At 33.3% G+C, this 12,135-nt stretch overlaps 2 protein-coding genes across 2 annotated transcripts; one reads left to right on the top strand and one right to left on the bottom strand.

Moving 5' to 3' along the window:
• Positions 1-359: 359 nt before the first annotated feature.
• LOC114727326 (probable calcium-binding protein CML27) lies at positions 360-1,131 on the bottom strand. The gene has a single exon (XM_028914028.1). It carries the CDS (start codon positions 1,047-1,049, stop codon positions 624-626), a length of 426 nt encoding a protein of 141 aa, XP_028769861.1. The 5' UTR covers positions 1,050-1,131; the 3' UTR covers positions 360-623.
• Positions 1,132-7,206: 6,075 nt separating this feature from the next.
• On the top strand, positions 7,207-12,135 carry LOC114727324 (probable fructokinase-6, chloroplastic). The gene is made up of 7 exons (XM_028914023.1): positions 7,207-7,570; positions 7,762-7,970; positions 8,901-9,113; positions 9,315-9,512; positions 9,665-9,802; positions 10,279-10,395; positions 11,718-12,135. The coding sequence occupies exons 1-7, from the start codon at positions 7,429-7,431 to the stop codon at positions 11,850-11,852; spliced, it is 1,152 nt and encodes a 383-aa protein (XP_028769856.1). The 5' UTR covers positions 7,207-7,428; the 3' UTR covers positions 11,853-12,135.

A 12,135-nucleotide genomic window follows, 5' to 3' on the forward strand; every position in this document is an offset into this window, starting at 1 on the left:
AATCCCAATAGGTTTTAACTTCAGTGTAGTTCTTGCGTTGTTTAGAAGAATATTTACTTTATTCTTGAACTATTTACAACATTAAATAGTATATCGTGGTTAATATCAGTAATTCATGAAATAAATATTTTTCGAAGTTTAATGTAAAAAAACAATGAAACTGAGAGATTACGATTAAAATAAATAAATTAAATACATGATAATATATAATCAAATAACAATAACCTGCCCTGCATGATCAGTGAAAACCAGAGAATTACGACAATCGTAAATAGCTTTAAAGATACATCTAACGATTTTGTTGATATCTGTGTGTCGTATGGGATCCAATCTTGTTGGATGGTGACTTCGACATCCAATGAAATACGAAATGGTTAGCAATAATGGACAATATAAAATTATAAAACACGAGATATTGTTTACAATCATTAGCGACGTTAAAGAAAGGTTTTGCATACAATTAATCGATCATTCACTAATAGTAAGACCTTAATCTAACACATGAAACGATTGCAGAGAATAGAATCCGTAATATTGCATGTAAATACTACAGATATAGTCTCCACAATCATCCTTCAAGCATTCACCTACCGTTCAATTCGAGGGTGTATGTATATATGGTTCTAGGCGCGAGTCATCATCCTCTTGAACTCCTCGAAATTGACGTTACCATCGCCGTCGGTGTCGACGGAGCTGATAATTTTCCGGCAGTCGCTCAAGGATCTCTTCTCCCCTAACTTTCGCAGCACAGCATGCAACTCAGTGACCGAGATCAGTCCGTTCTTGTCCAAGTCGTACAGATCAAAGGCGTCGCGTAGCTCTCTTGAGTCGGCGACCTTTCCTCCACCAGATTGGTGGAAATCAGCGAACTCGTTGAGATCAATGTAGCCGTCGCCGTTCTTGTCAAGCTCAGCCATGATGCGCTCGATCTCCTTCGATGTCGTTTTGGAATCAAGTGTGAGCAGCATCTTCTTCAGCTCAGAGCTGGAGATCTTGCCGTCGCCGTTAATGTCGAACTTGTTGAAGATCCGGCGAGTTTCTTCGTCCATCGGAAGGCAAGGAGACAGAGACACAGAGAAGTGGCCTTCACTTCACGCGTCTCCTTGCTTTAACGCGTTTTCGAAGTAGAAGAACGGGTCTGGAATGGAGCGAATTGGGATTTAAAGGATTGAGTTGCTACTAGTGACCAATAAACATTTGACGCGTGTACTGTAAGTTGTGAGTAAAGCTGACCATGACATCTTTACTCACATGAATCGTCCAAATTTTTGGTTGATATTTCAAAGCTGCAACGTTAAAAAAATCTCACGTTTGGTTCGAGTGGGTGTTAGAACTTTCTAAACTTAGACTTAGGAGTTGCTTGTGTAGAAATAGAATTATAAGTTTAAAAATATTTTTATAGTATATAAAATAAATATGTAAAAAAATTTGTTTTGATTTATAAAAAAATATTTTTTTTATACTCTCTTAGTTATTGTTTAGATTCATGAACAATAAGCATATTTATGTAAATTGAAATAAAATTATTTTAATATAATTATTTCATATTTTGTAAATTATAATTAAAAATTATTCATAAATTATTTGTAAGTCATTCCAGAAAAACTCTTATTTAAATATAAATTTGCGTGTTTAATTTTTAATAAGAATGATTAGATATGTGAACTTTTGCCGTCTAATGACGAAGGATGACAAAAGAATTTATTTATAAGCCTTTGATGCGAAGATTTTGTCCTTAAAATCATAAAGCTTATCCTAACTTGTAAGTTCAGAATTCAAATCCACATTTTGTCAAAGGATGCTACTAGACTTCCCCTAATTTTAGAAATTTATTGGTACTAAACTTAAATTCTTTCAACAAAAAAAATTATATTTATTATAGGAATACTTACAAAATTTTGATCAAGAGTCAAGGCTAACCTTGCTTGAAAGTAGATATTCGTGTAAACAAACTATGCTTTGCTATATTGACAGTGAGATATTTGGGTCATACGCTTTACCAAATCAAATAGATGAACAGTATCCATAATAACATGATTTACCACAGATTTTATTTTATTATACTATTCCTCCGGTCCTAAATATAAGACTCTTATACTAATGTGTATAATAGTCTTATATTTAGAATCGGAAAAGTACTACGAATGTGTGTGTGCATGCATATGTACATCAAGTTTGGGTTGGGCATGTTAGAGAAAACAATTTTTACTGGGAAAAGAGCTTTATTAGATGTTAATATTGTCTATAGAAGTACTTATAAATTATCCCTCAACAAAAAGTCTATTTGAAGTGATGATAGAAAAATTAACTTATTTTCAATATGACTTTTTTTTGGGTCAAAATTTTCAATATGACATTTAGAAAAGTAAAATAGATAAAAGTTAGATTGAATAATATGATTTATATTTAGATTGGCTTTTACAAAAGTTAGTTTGTAAAGTAAAAAAGTTGTTTGGTAAGTAAGTTTAATTTGTAGAATGACCAAAATGAGTATAACTTTTATTAAATAATAAAAATAATTAAAAACATGAATTTACAAAATATAATAATTTTAAATTATCATAATAGGAAGAAGTTATATTTAATCAATAAAATATATTTCAATTAGAAATTATAGTAATGTGAAAATTTTTTAATCAAATAATATTACATAATTAATTAGATGATATTCTTTACACAATTTATATAAATAAAATATAAAAATAATATTAAAAATGAAAAAAATTATAAAAAACCGTTAAAATTATTTTCACTTAAAAGAATATTAAAAATAAATAACTAAAAAATAATTGAGAAGTACAATGAATATGTAAAGAGAAGCATAAGAACAATATAAATATAGGGACAAAAATATCTTTTAATTTCAAAAGGCTGCTTTTGTATGAGTTATAAGTAAGTTTTAAGTACTTTTACAATTGTACTTAAAAAAACATTTTTTGGTCTATAAGTCAGATTGATCAAAGGCCATTCCAAATACCTTTCAAATTTATAAGCCGACTTATTACACTTATAAGCTACCTTTTGGATGGTGAAAGACCCCACCAAACAGGCCCGAAGTATTATGTCTGATTTTTAATATAAGAACTGAATAATAAATTAGTTAAGTTAGTTATTGATAATAAAAGTGTATTGGTTTTCCTAAACTATCATATTTAATCATGTGTATTAGAATTATCCTATGATAAAAATCCATTTTAATATGTGTAATCAATAAGAATTTTTAAAAAATATATATATATAGTTGAAGAATAAAGTGAATTGGGATTGTATAATTAGAATCAAAGCAATCTGCACATCTAATATGAAGATAACGGAACATTCTCTCTAAGTTAGAAGAGTGGGAGTAGGAGGAATAAAACAGTGGGAAAACCGAGTTGAATGTTAGTGGGATGGTGATGAGAGATGAGTAGGCATCAGACGAAGAGGCAGTTAAGTTCCAAAATGGAGGGATATAATATAAAAGGGGATTGAGATCCAGCCAGTTGGGGAAGATACGAAATTGGAGTCAGGTTTAGCTTTGATATGAAATGATGTTAGAGATTGCAAGCTTGCAAAGAAGCATAATTGAGGGCTTAATTGAGGGTGGGGGACCACACGAAGTTAGGGTTCATGGGCCATAATTGAAGGCCGAGGCAAGTGGAAGTGACTCGGTTAATACCTAACCGCCACATCCTAATGTGTTACACGCTATTTGGTAGGACCTTTAATACGTCAACTTCCCACTCACATGCCCACACATGGTGGCCTTTACGTTTCCTGTCATCCTAAAAATAAGAAAAAATCAATAATACCTTAAAAAGTTAAAATATAAATTTGTCAAGATTTTACTTAGAAACACAAGGTGTTTTCTTTTTGTTCAATATAATACTAAAAATTTTCAAATCATAACAATATCACCTGCACTGTTATCAAAATTAAATTTGACTATTAACTGATCAAATACGTTGAGCTGACAAAATGAACAGTAAAAAAAGAAGCAGAAGGTAGGATTCTTTCCTTATTTATAAATCTAACTTGGAAAAAATGAAGTGCATGACATGTGATTTGTTAGTTTAACATATCTAGTCAACCAACAGTCAAATTTAACATAAATAATGGCCAAGGCAATGTTGTTACGGTTTGAAAACATTCATAATGATATTGAATTAAAAAAACTTATAAAAACTCAGCACTATTGAATGAAAACGTTTGGGACAAATTTACATTTTAACTCAAAAAAATATCAAATGACAAGTGGACCTAGCATCCCAGTATATTTGGTCAAATAACAATATAATGGCTAAGGTGACATTGTTACAATTTGGAAATATGTAGCATTAAACCAAAAAAAACTCTTAGATGCTCGACACTCTTAAATAAAAACTTTCATGACAAATTTGCACTTTATCCCTATATTAAATTAAATATGTAAATAATTTGTAAAGTTTTTCAAATACATAGAAAAAGTCAATAATACATTAATTATAATTAATTACTTACTTATAAAGTTTATTTCTTTTTTTTAAACAAAAAGTTTAGGTGTGTTGGGTCCGGAAACTCACCAGGGTCAAGACATGCCTCTAGGCTTAGAGAACGCTTACAAAAATACTTATAGATCGCCTACTAATAAGGTTCTCACATTAGTAGCAGGATTCAAATTCATAATTTTATGAATTATGAGCCGATTTTTTACCAACTAAACTAACTCTTATTGGTCATAAAGTTTGTTTCTACTCGAAGAGGATAAATACTAGATGTTCCTGATAATATCAAACGAGACTTATATTTCAGGCAAGTCCAAATTAAGAGAAAGGAACTTATGTTGGGTTTCTTTGCATTTGTTTATTTTAAGTATTTATAAACACTTTCATATAAGTAAGTACTCACCTTACATATTTACTGACGTCATATTTTATAAATCATAATTTTGAAAAACTGCATCTCCGAGTCTACATTATCGCCTCTCATCTTGGATAGAGGGTCCTTTTATATCTGCGCATCACATACTAATAATTAAATAACAGGAGTGTTTTATCCCTTTTTTTTCTTCGTATCCAACATTTGTTTAATTTTTGAATCCATTGCCATGCTGATTGGGTAACAAGGAAAAGCCAGCTTTCCGCCCACCCACTTACAAACTGCCACGCGTTGCTCTGTTTGCTGTCAAAGTCTAAGCTTTTGTAACGATTAATGAATACGAATGTCTCTCTCTCTCTGCGCTTCCCGGCCTCTGCTCAATAAATCTGCTACACTGCCACCTCCCTCAATAATTACTCATCAAGTGCCCAGCAAAAATAAATAAATAAATAAATAAATGCTCCTTCAATTTAAGTTATTTTTATGGCTGGCAAAAAAAAAAAGAAATTCCAATTGTCAATTTTAAGCTCATGACATACATAACTTGCTCAGCCAAGACTCTCTTCCACAAGCAAACCAATGTTATTGGAGAGAGAAAAGCACAAGGCATACTTGGGTTTTACTTATCCTTCATATTCTTCCTTGCGGGCTATCTTCATGTTATTCTGTTCTCTTTCTTTTAATGGGATTATTTAGCTTATGGCCTGCTGGTAAAACAAAAGGTGAAACGAATTAAATATCGGATCAAATGGGCTTTGGTTTATTAATTGTGACATACAGTATTTTATAATTGAGACTTGTTGTTTATGAGGAATACACTTCTCGGAAATCGGATTTATGCCATTATGGACTAAAGTTACTTTTTAAAAAAAAAAATTAAGAATAAATGGGCAAATTTAACTATAATTTTATTTTTTGATCTTTTTAGAGATACAATTTTATCGATGATTTTTTTCGTGTGTGTGCAACTTTACGCCTGATTTTTCTTGGTGCAATTTGGGCCAGCATGTGTTTGAAGGGGCTCTAGAAATCTTTTTTGGGCTTGCTTAAAAAAACAGCATTGCCAGTTTGGTTCATCTCTTTGATATGAGCGTAACCTTATCATTTGGGCCTAATATCTTTCAAAATGACTTCCCTGCGCAATCCGGGAATCATGTTCAAAGGCCCAAATGATCCAAAATGTTTGAAATTTTATCTTCCATTCTTGTAAAGCCCAAATTATTTTTTTCCCCATTTGGACACAGGTATCCTATTATCATAAGTAATTCTATTTGAGATTCTGTCGACTACTGAACATAAACACCTCTTTCAGTAAATATTTATTAGTCCAAATATCAATTCTAATTTTTGTTTCTAGCCAATATGAATTGTATTTGGAATTCCCTATGCGTGGGTAAAATATTTTACACAGATTTAAAAATAAATAAATATGAGTATTAATTAACTATGTTCATTTGGTTCGCTTTTTTCCAAACGCAAAACATGTAAGTGAAAGTACGACTAATTATTTAACTTACATTATTTGTTAGAAATCCCTCACTTTAACGGAGAAAAATGTCCCAAGGCCAAGATAAATAAAGAAAGAGGAAATAGTTTAAAGTGATTCATATTTATAAAAACAGGATAGATTCAAAAATAAAATACACTCATTTGCTCTCTGTCTAGACGAATATTGGTTTTAGGAAATCAACTAAAAAGTTCGATCCTATATATAAACAATATTTTCTGATTTTAAATATAAGCAATATTTTTTGTCTGAGGTTTTATTTTCTGATTTTAAATATAAGCAAGATTTCTTGTCTGAAGTTTTATTTTCTGATTTTAAATATAAGCAATATTTTTTTGTCTTAAGTTTTAAACTCCTCTTTATATTTTTATCCCTATTAAATCCATGTTTTTATATTAATGATTACACATTCTTTGTAACTTCGCTTTTTCATAAATAATACTCCTCCGGTCCTAATTATAAGACCCAATTGACTTATTTGAGGAGATTAAGGAAGTAAGTTAAGTTGGTTATTTATAATAAATAAGTGTTGTTATTCCTAAAATATCCTTGCTAATTAAGTATATTGGCTAAAACTATCATTATTAGAAGGATTATCTTGGAAAAAAGTACATAAATATAAGAGAGAAAATAGATTGGGTCTTATAATTAGGACCAAATAAAAAGTCAAATTGGGTCTTATAATAAGGACCGGAGGAGTAATATATTTGGAAACATTTATTATTTTTAACTAATGTTAACCAATATTTTAATTTTTGTAATTCGATTAGCATGATAGCAGAGTTGGTTACCGCGGCGGAGTGTCCAAGAGGCAGGACAAAACTGCGGCCTCAATAAGCAACCGCCAGTGATTATTATTAAACTGAACAGCATCTCCCTTTGCTTATTCCGTTACTCACAGACCCGCACGCAGGCCTAAGACTCTGTAATCCACCCTCCTTGCATTCTCTTTCGGCCTTTCCAAAGTATTTTCAATCTTCCATCCCTTCTCTGCATGCATTTTCATCAAACCCCTATCGTCATTCTGTCAAAGATTCGTTTTTAACTGTCGATATTCACTTGGGGGTGTCAGTGTTTCTTCTTCCATGGCTCTTCACTCTGCTACTCTCTGCTTCAGAAGCGTCCCTGCTCAACCCCGGAATTCGGTCAAGTATGGTCATCCCACTGCCAAACCACCGGGGTTTTCTTGCCCTCTTTCCCCTTTGACTGTCCGATTGAAGGTCAAAGGTATTCGAAATTTTGAATTATGGCACTTCATGTGTTATGTCTTTAATTTGAGCCTGATCAAGAGCTAATGCACTATCTAACCTCATTTTTGGCACAATTCTGGTGTTAGCTGATTCTAAACAGCTTTAAATTTAGCAAGTTCACGTGCTTGTTTGCTTCTACTTCTCACTTGGGGATGTTAATTTTGTTAGGGAATGCATATTCTGGTGATGGGGCGCCTGAAACAAAGGAATCGCCGCTTGTGGTTTGCTTTGGGGAAATGCTCATTGATTTTGTTCCAACTACCAATGGGCTTTCCTTGGCTGAAGCACCGGCATTCAAAAAGGCTCCAGGAGGTGCCCCTGCTAATGTTGCTGTAGGCGTAGCTCGTTTAGGTGGCTCATCGGCTTTTATTGGGAAGGTATCACAAAAATATAGCCTTTATTGAAACTTAATCATACAGCCGATACTGAACTTGCTTGAAGATTCCTCATCTTTTGACGCCAGACGATGCATGCAAAGAATAATATATTTCCCTCCCATTTTTTACATAGTGAGTCGTTCATCTTTAGTGATTGAGATATAAAGCCTGTACTAACTTACCTTTTTGTGGGGTTCCTGTCTGTAAGCTTATGAATTTAACCGTCAGGCATGAAATGCCCTAAAGCTTCATCCCTTTTACTGCTGGTCAACTGAATAGTCCCTTTATACAAGAATCAATATACTAACTAATTACAAAATCTATTGTAAGTTGCACTTTTCACAGTTAACAATGTGAATCATCTCAACAATGCATAGGCGCAGGACAATGTGTCTGATTGCATAGTAACAAAAATATTATAATATGCGACACAATGAATTTTTATTCATGTACTGAGAAAAAATGTTTTCCCATGATTATGCTCTTACAGCTGATTCTCAGCCTTGACTGTTGAAAACTTGTAGTGCTAGGTATGGATTATCATAAGATTTTCCCAGGACTTTATTATCTTGGTTAGTTGTTATTTACTGTTTCTAGAACTTAATGAGCATATATTGAAGTATTGTAGGCAGCCCTGGATTACAAGATTTGAATCTCTGGTGCTCGTCTGATCACATAATAATAGAATCATATATGCATTTGTAGATGACTGTAGCTACGTTAGCTTAGTTCACCCATCTTAAATTGAAGCTAGGAACCCTAGAATTCAATTTAATCTGTTAATGGATAAATATAATTTTTTATCTATGGATACTCAGCCTTAAAATATACTGAATCTCTGAGCAATAATCTACTCCATAACTTAGAGGTCAGACCAAAGATTTCTCTGCCATATTTAATAGCAGTCTAATGCTCCATTGTACTTACCAGGTTGGTGAGGATGAATTTGGTTACATGCTTGCCAATATATTGAAAGAAAACAATGTAATCAATGAAGGGATGCGTTTTGACCCTGGTGCACGTACTGCATTGGCATTTGTTACTTTGAGGAAAGATGGAGATAGAGAGTTCATGTTTTACCGTAATCCTAGTGCTGATATGTTGCTTCAAGAAGCTGAACTTGATTTTGGCTTAATAAAAAAGGTAACCATGCCACTCTCGCTATTGAGGTCATTCTGATTGAGACAGCATTAGTTTAACTACCCCCTTCTGGTTTCTTGAAGTTTACGTAAAATGGCAACATGTTTTTCCATATCTATTTCCTGTTGATGTTGTCCGCTTAGCTCTTCAATTTGATTCATTAATTTATTATATTAATATTGGTCTATTATTACTTTCTGGCAGGCCAAAATATTCCATTATGGTTCTATAAGTCTAATTACAGATCCATGCAAATCAGCACACATAGCAGCCGCAAAGGCTGCAAAAGATGCTGGTGTAATTTTGTCTTATGATCCTAACCTGAGGCTTCCTTTATGGCCTTCTGCTGAAAGTGCCAGAGAAGGAATTCTAAGTATATGGGAGACAGCAGATATCATTAAGGTTTGTTGCCTATCAGTAGGGCTCAATATATTACCATATATCCTTTAGTTCACAGTGGGCTGTTCTTGTTTCCTTTTCTAGAATGCAGACTTCAGGGGAACAGAGAAGCAGCATCATCTGTACTGATCACAAATCTGATTAATTATTTTCAGATAAGTGAAGAAGAGATTTCTTTCCTTACAAAAGGAGAAGATCCCTATGATGATGCTGTTGTTCGTAAACTATTCCATCCAAACCTCAAGTTACTGCTTGTTACAGAAGGTCCAGATGGTTGCAGGTATTACACCAAGGTAAGCCTTCCAAAGATGCTTGCTTCTACAATGCTCCTCAACTTATCTGCCCAACATTGTTTGGCAAACATCCTCTGACTTATCTTCAAAATCATGAATGAGGATATTGATGGTGAGCAACCAAGTTATTGCTGCACAAACAGTATCGTTATATATATATATATTTTTCCTTCCAGCTTAAGATGTGAAACTGATTAGCAAAATAAATGAATCAATCTTTTTGACATGCTTATTGGTCAACAAAAGCCCAAACGTTACCCTTATGCAAAAAAGTTGACTGATTTTTCCATCTACCAAAACAGTATCTGATTAATTATTATCAAGTTGGTGCAGATCTTTGAATATACAATATGTAGCATGTGACTAAACTTCTAACTTAGAAGCGTTTAAAAAAGTTCATTTAACCACTGTCTGTCTAGTTACTACAAGTTCTTGGTAACAATCATTTGAAAACTCTCATACCCCTCCTTTTGCAGGAGTTCAGTGGTAGAGTCAAGGGATTTAAGGTGGATGCTGTTGACACTACTGGTGCTGGTGATGCTTTTGTGGCTGGAATATTATCACAATTAGCTGTAGATCTTTCTTTGCTTCAGGTAGGCAAGGTGTTTTTGTTAATAAAACAACCCATTTATCAAAACCCACATATTGAATAAAAATGAGCGGATCACCATCCTGAGAGCTAATTTGATGGCAATGTTTTCTTGACAAACGTAGTCCTGTTTGCCAGGTATTTGTTAGGCATCATGAAACCCCAACGAAAATTAAAGAGAAACCCCACATAAAATGGAATAATGAATATCAGTTTCATTTTTTCCTTTCTTACGTTTTAGCTTTCTTGAGTGTCCTGTGAGTCGGTGTTGGAGGTGAAGATAGAATTATTGATTTCAATATTCTATATAGCAAAGCTAAAGACTGAAGTATTTACCAGATTTCAGGTAGTGGTTAGAGCAATTTTGTTTTATGGCCAAGTTGTTCAATAAATGCATTAAAAAGAAAAAGAACCTAATGCCTCATTATGACCAGCTTGATCACGTACTTTATTCTAATATTCACCCTAAACTGAGGAAGACGGTTCCTACTTGTACGTAATATAATGATACATTTAAAGGTCGTGTCTGTGAAAACAATAAACAAATTTTGTGATTATGTTATTAGGCTTTATTTTCCTCCTATGCCCTTCACATGCTGTATGAATTTGCCAAAAAACTCTCACTTCTAATTTCCAGTTTAATCTGACATTTTTAGAAATCCATGTCATGTGAAATCTCAGTTACTATTTGAATTTTCAAAAAGAATTTTCTTTATTTTTTCTTGCACAGTATGTGCAGGTCTTATTGTTATCAGCTTATGCCTGCCACCTGGGGGAAAATTTGAAAAGAAAAAACAATTAAAATGGCTTTTGTTAAAATACCTCCCCGCACAAGTCCACATACAACTGAGAATTAGGTGCCAATGCTCAATGCCCCAGTTAACTGTGCATGTAATATCACTGATAGCAAGTGGTAACTACAGATACCAACATAATTACTTTTAGTTTATCAAGCTGGCTTATATTTTAGCGTTTCCTCCGTTTATTTGGTACTCTTGCGCATAGTCAGGATATAATACTGAAATATTTGCAACTGATGGATTATATATCAATTGAAAAATACTAAGCGGTTTCCTCCTTCTTCTTCCTTTTTTGTTTTTTTTTGCCTTTTCTCAAGCCAGGTTTAAGGTCAATCTTAAATTTTCTCACTCTATTTGCATTTGTCTCCATCTTTAATGACAATGCTCGTCCGTATCTAATATATTACATTAATTCAGTAATCTCATTTTTACTGTAATCCAAAAAAGAGTTATTTCATTTCTACATTTTAGATGCCGTCTAGATTGTGTAATTTCATCAGGATTTATTTGTGGTTTAAACCCGCAGAAAGAGGAAAAACTGAGAGATGCTCTCAAATTTGCTAATGCATGTGGAGCATTGACCGTGACGGAGAGAGGTGCAATACCAGCTTTGCCTACAAGGGAAGCTGTCCTCAGTGCGATGCGTCAGTCAGTCTTCTAAATTTACAACCTATTCTCTCTAAGCAATGAGGCATTTTCACTACTTTCTGCGAATTCTTCACCTAGTGGCTTTTGTGTGTAGATTAGAACAATTTTGTTTCAATAAATAGGCAGGGATCATACTTGTGTCATATCTCTGAATAAAGAACTGGACCTGGATTCCTGCCAGTCTGTTAGTTCATTTCAACATGCGTTTTTTAAGCGTCAGCTTTTGCTATATGCCGAATTAGAGTGTGCTCTGTGTAATTGCACGGTTCAAGATGAGCTCCGCTGTTCATAACTTA

Source organism: Neltuma alba, unplaced genomic scaffold (genome assembly GCF_004799145.2).
Source record: "Neltuma alba isolate B1F8T4 unplaced genomic scaffold, ASM479914v2 tig00012465_pilon, whole genome shotgun sequence".
NCBI lineage: Eukaryota > Viridiplantae > Streptophyta > Magnoliopsida > Fabales > Fabaceae > Neltuma > Neltuma alba.

Excerpts from the sequence above, each read along its gene's own strand:
- LOC114727324 (XM_028914023.1), top strand. The coding sequence starts at position 7,429 with ATGGCTCTTCACTCTGCTACTCTCTGCTTCAGAAGCGTCCCTGCTCAA. Across the intron at positions 7,571-7,761 it reads TGTCCGATTGAAGGTCAAAG|GGAATGCATATTCTGGTGAT; the intron begins GTATTCGAAATT and ends TAATTTTGTTAG. Across the intron at positions 9,114-9,314 it reads ATTTTGGCTTAATAAAAAAG|GCCAAAATATTCCATTATGG; the intron begins GTAACCATGCCA and ends ACTTTCTGGCAG.
- LOC114727326 (XM_028914028.1), bottom strand. The coding sequence starts at position 1,049 with ATGGACGAAGAAACTCGCCGGATCTTCAACAAGTTCGACATTAACGGC.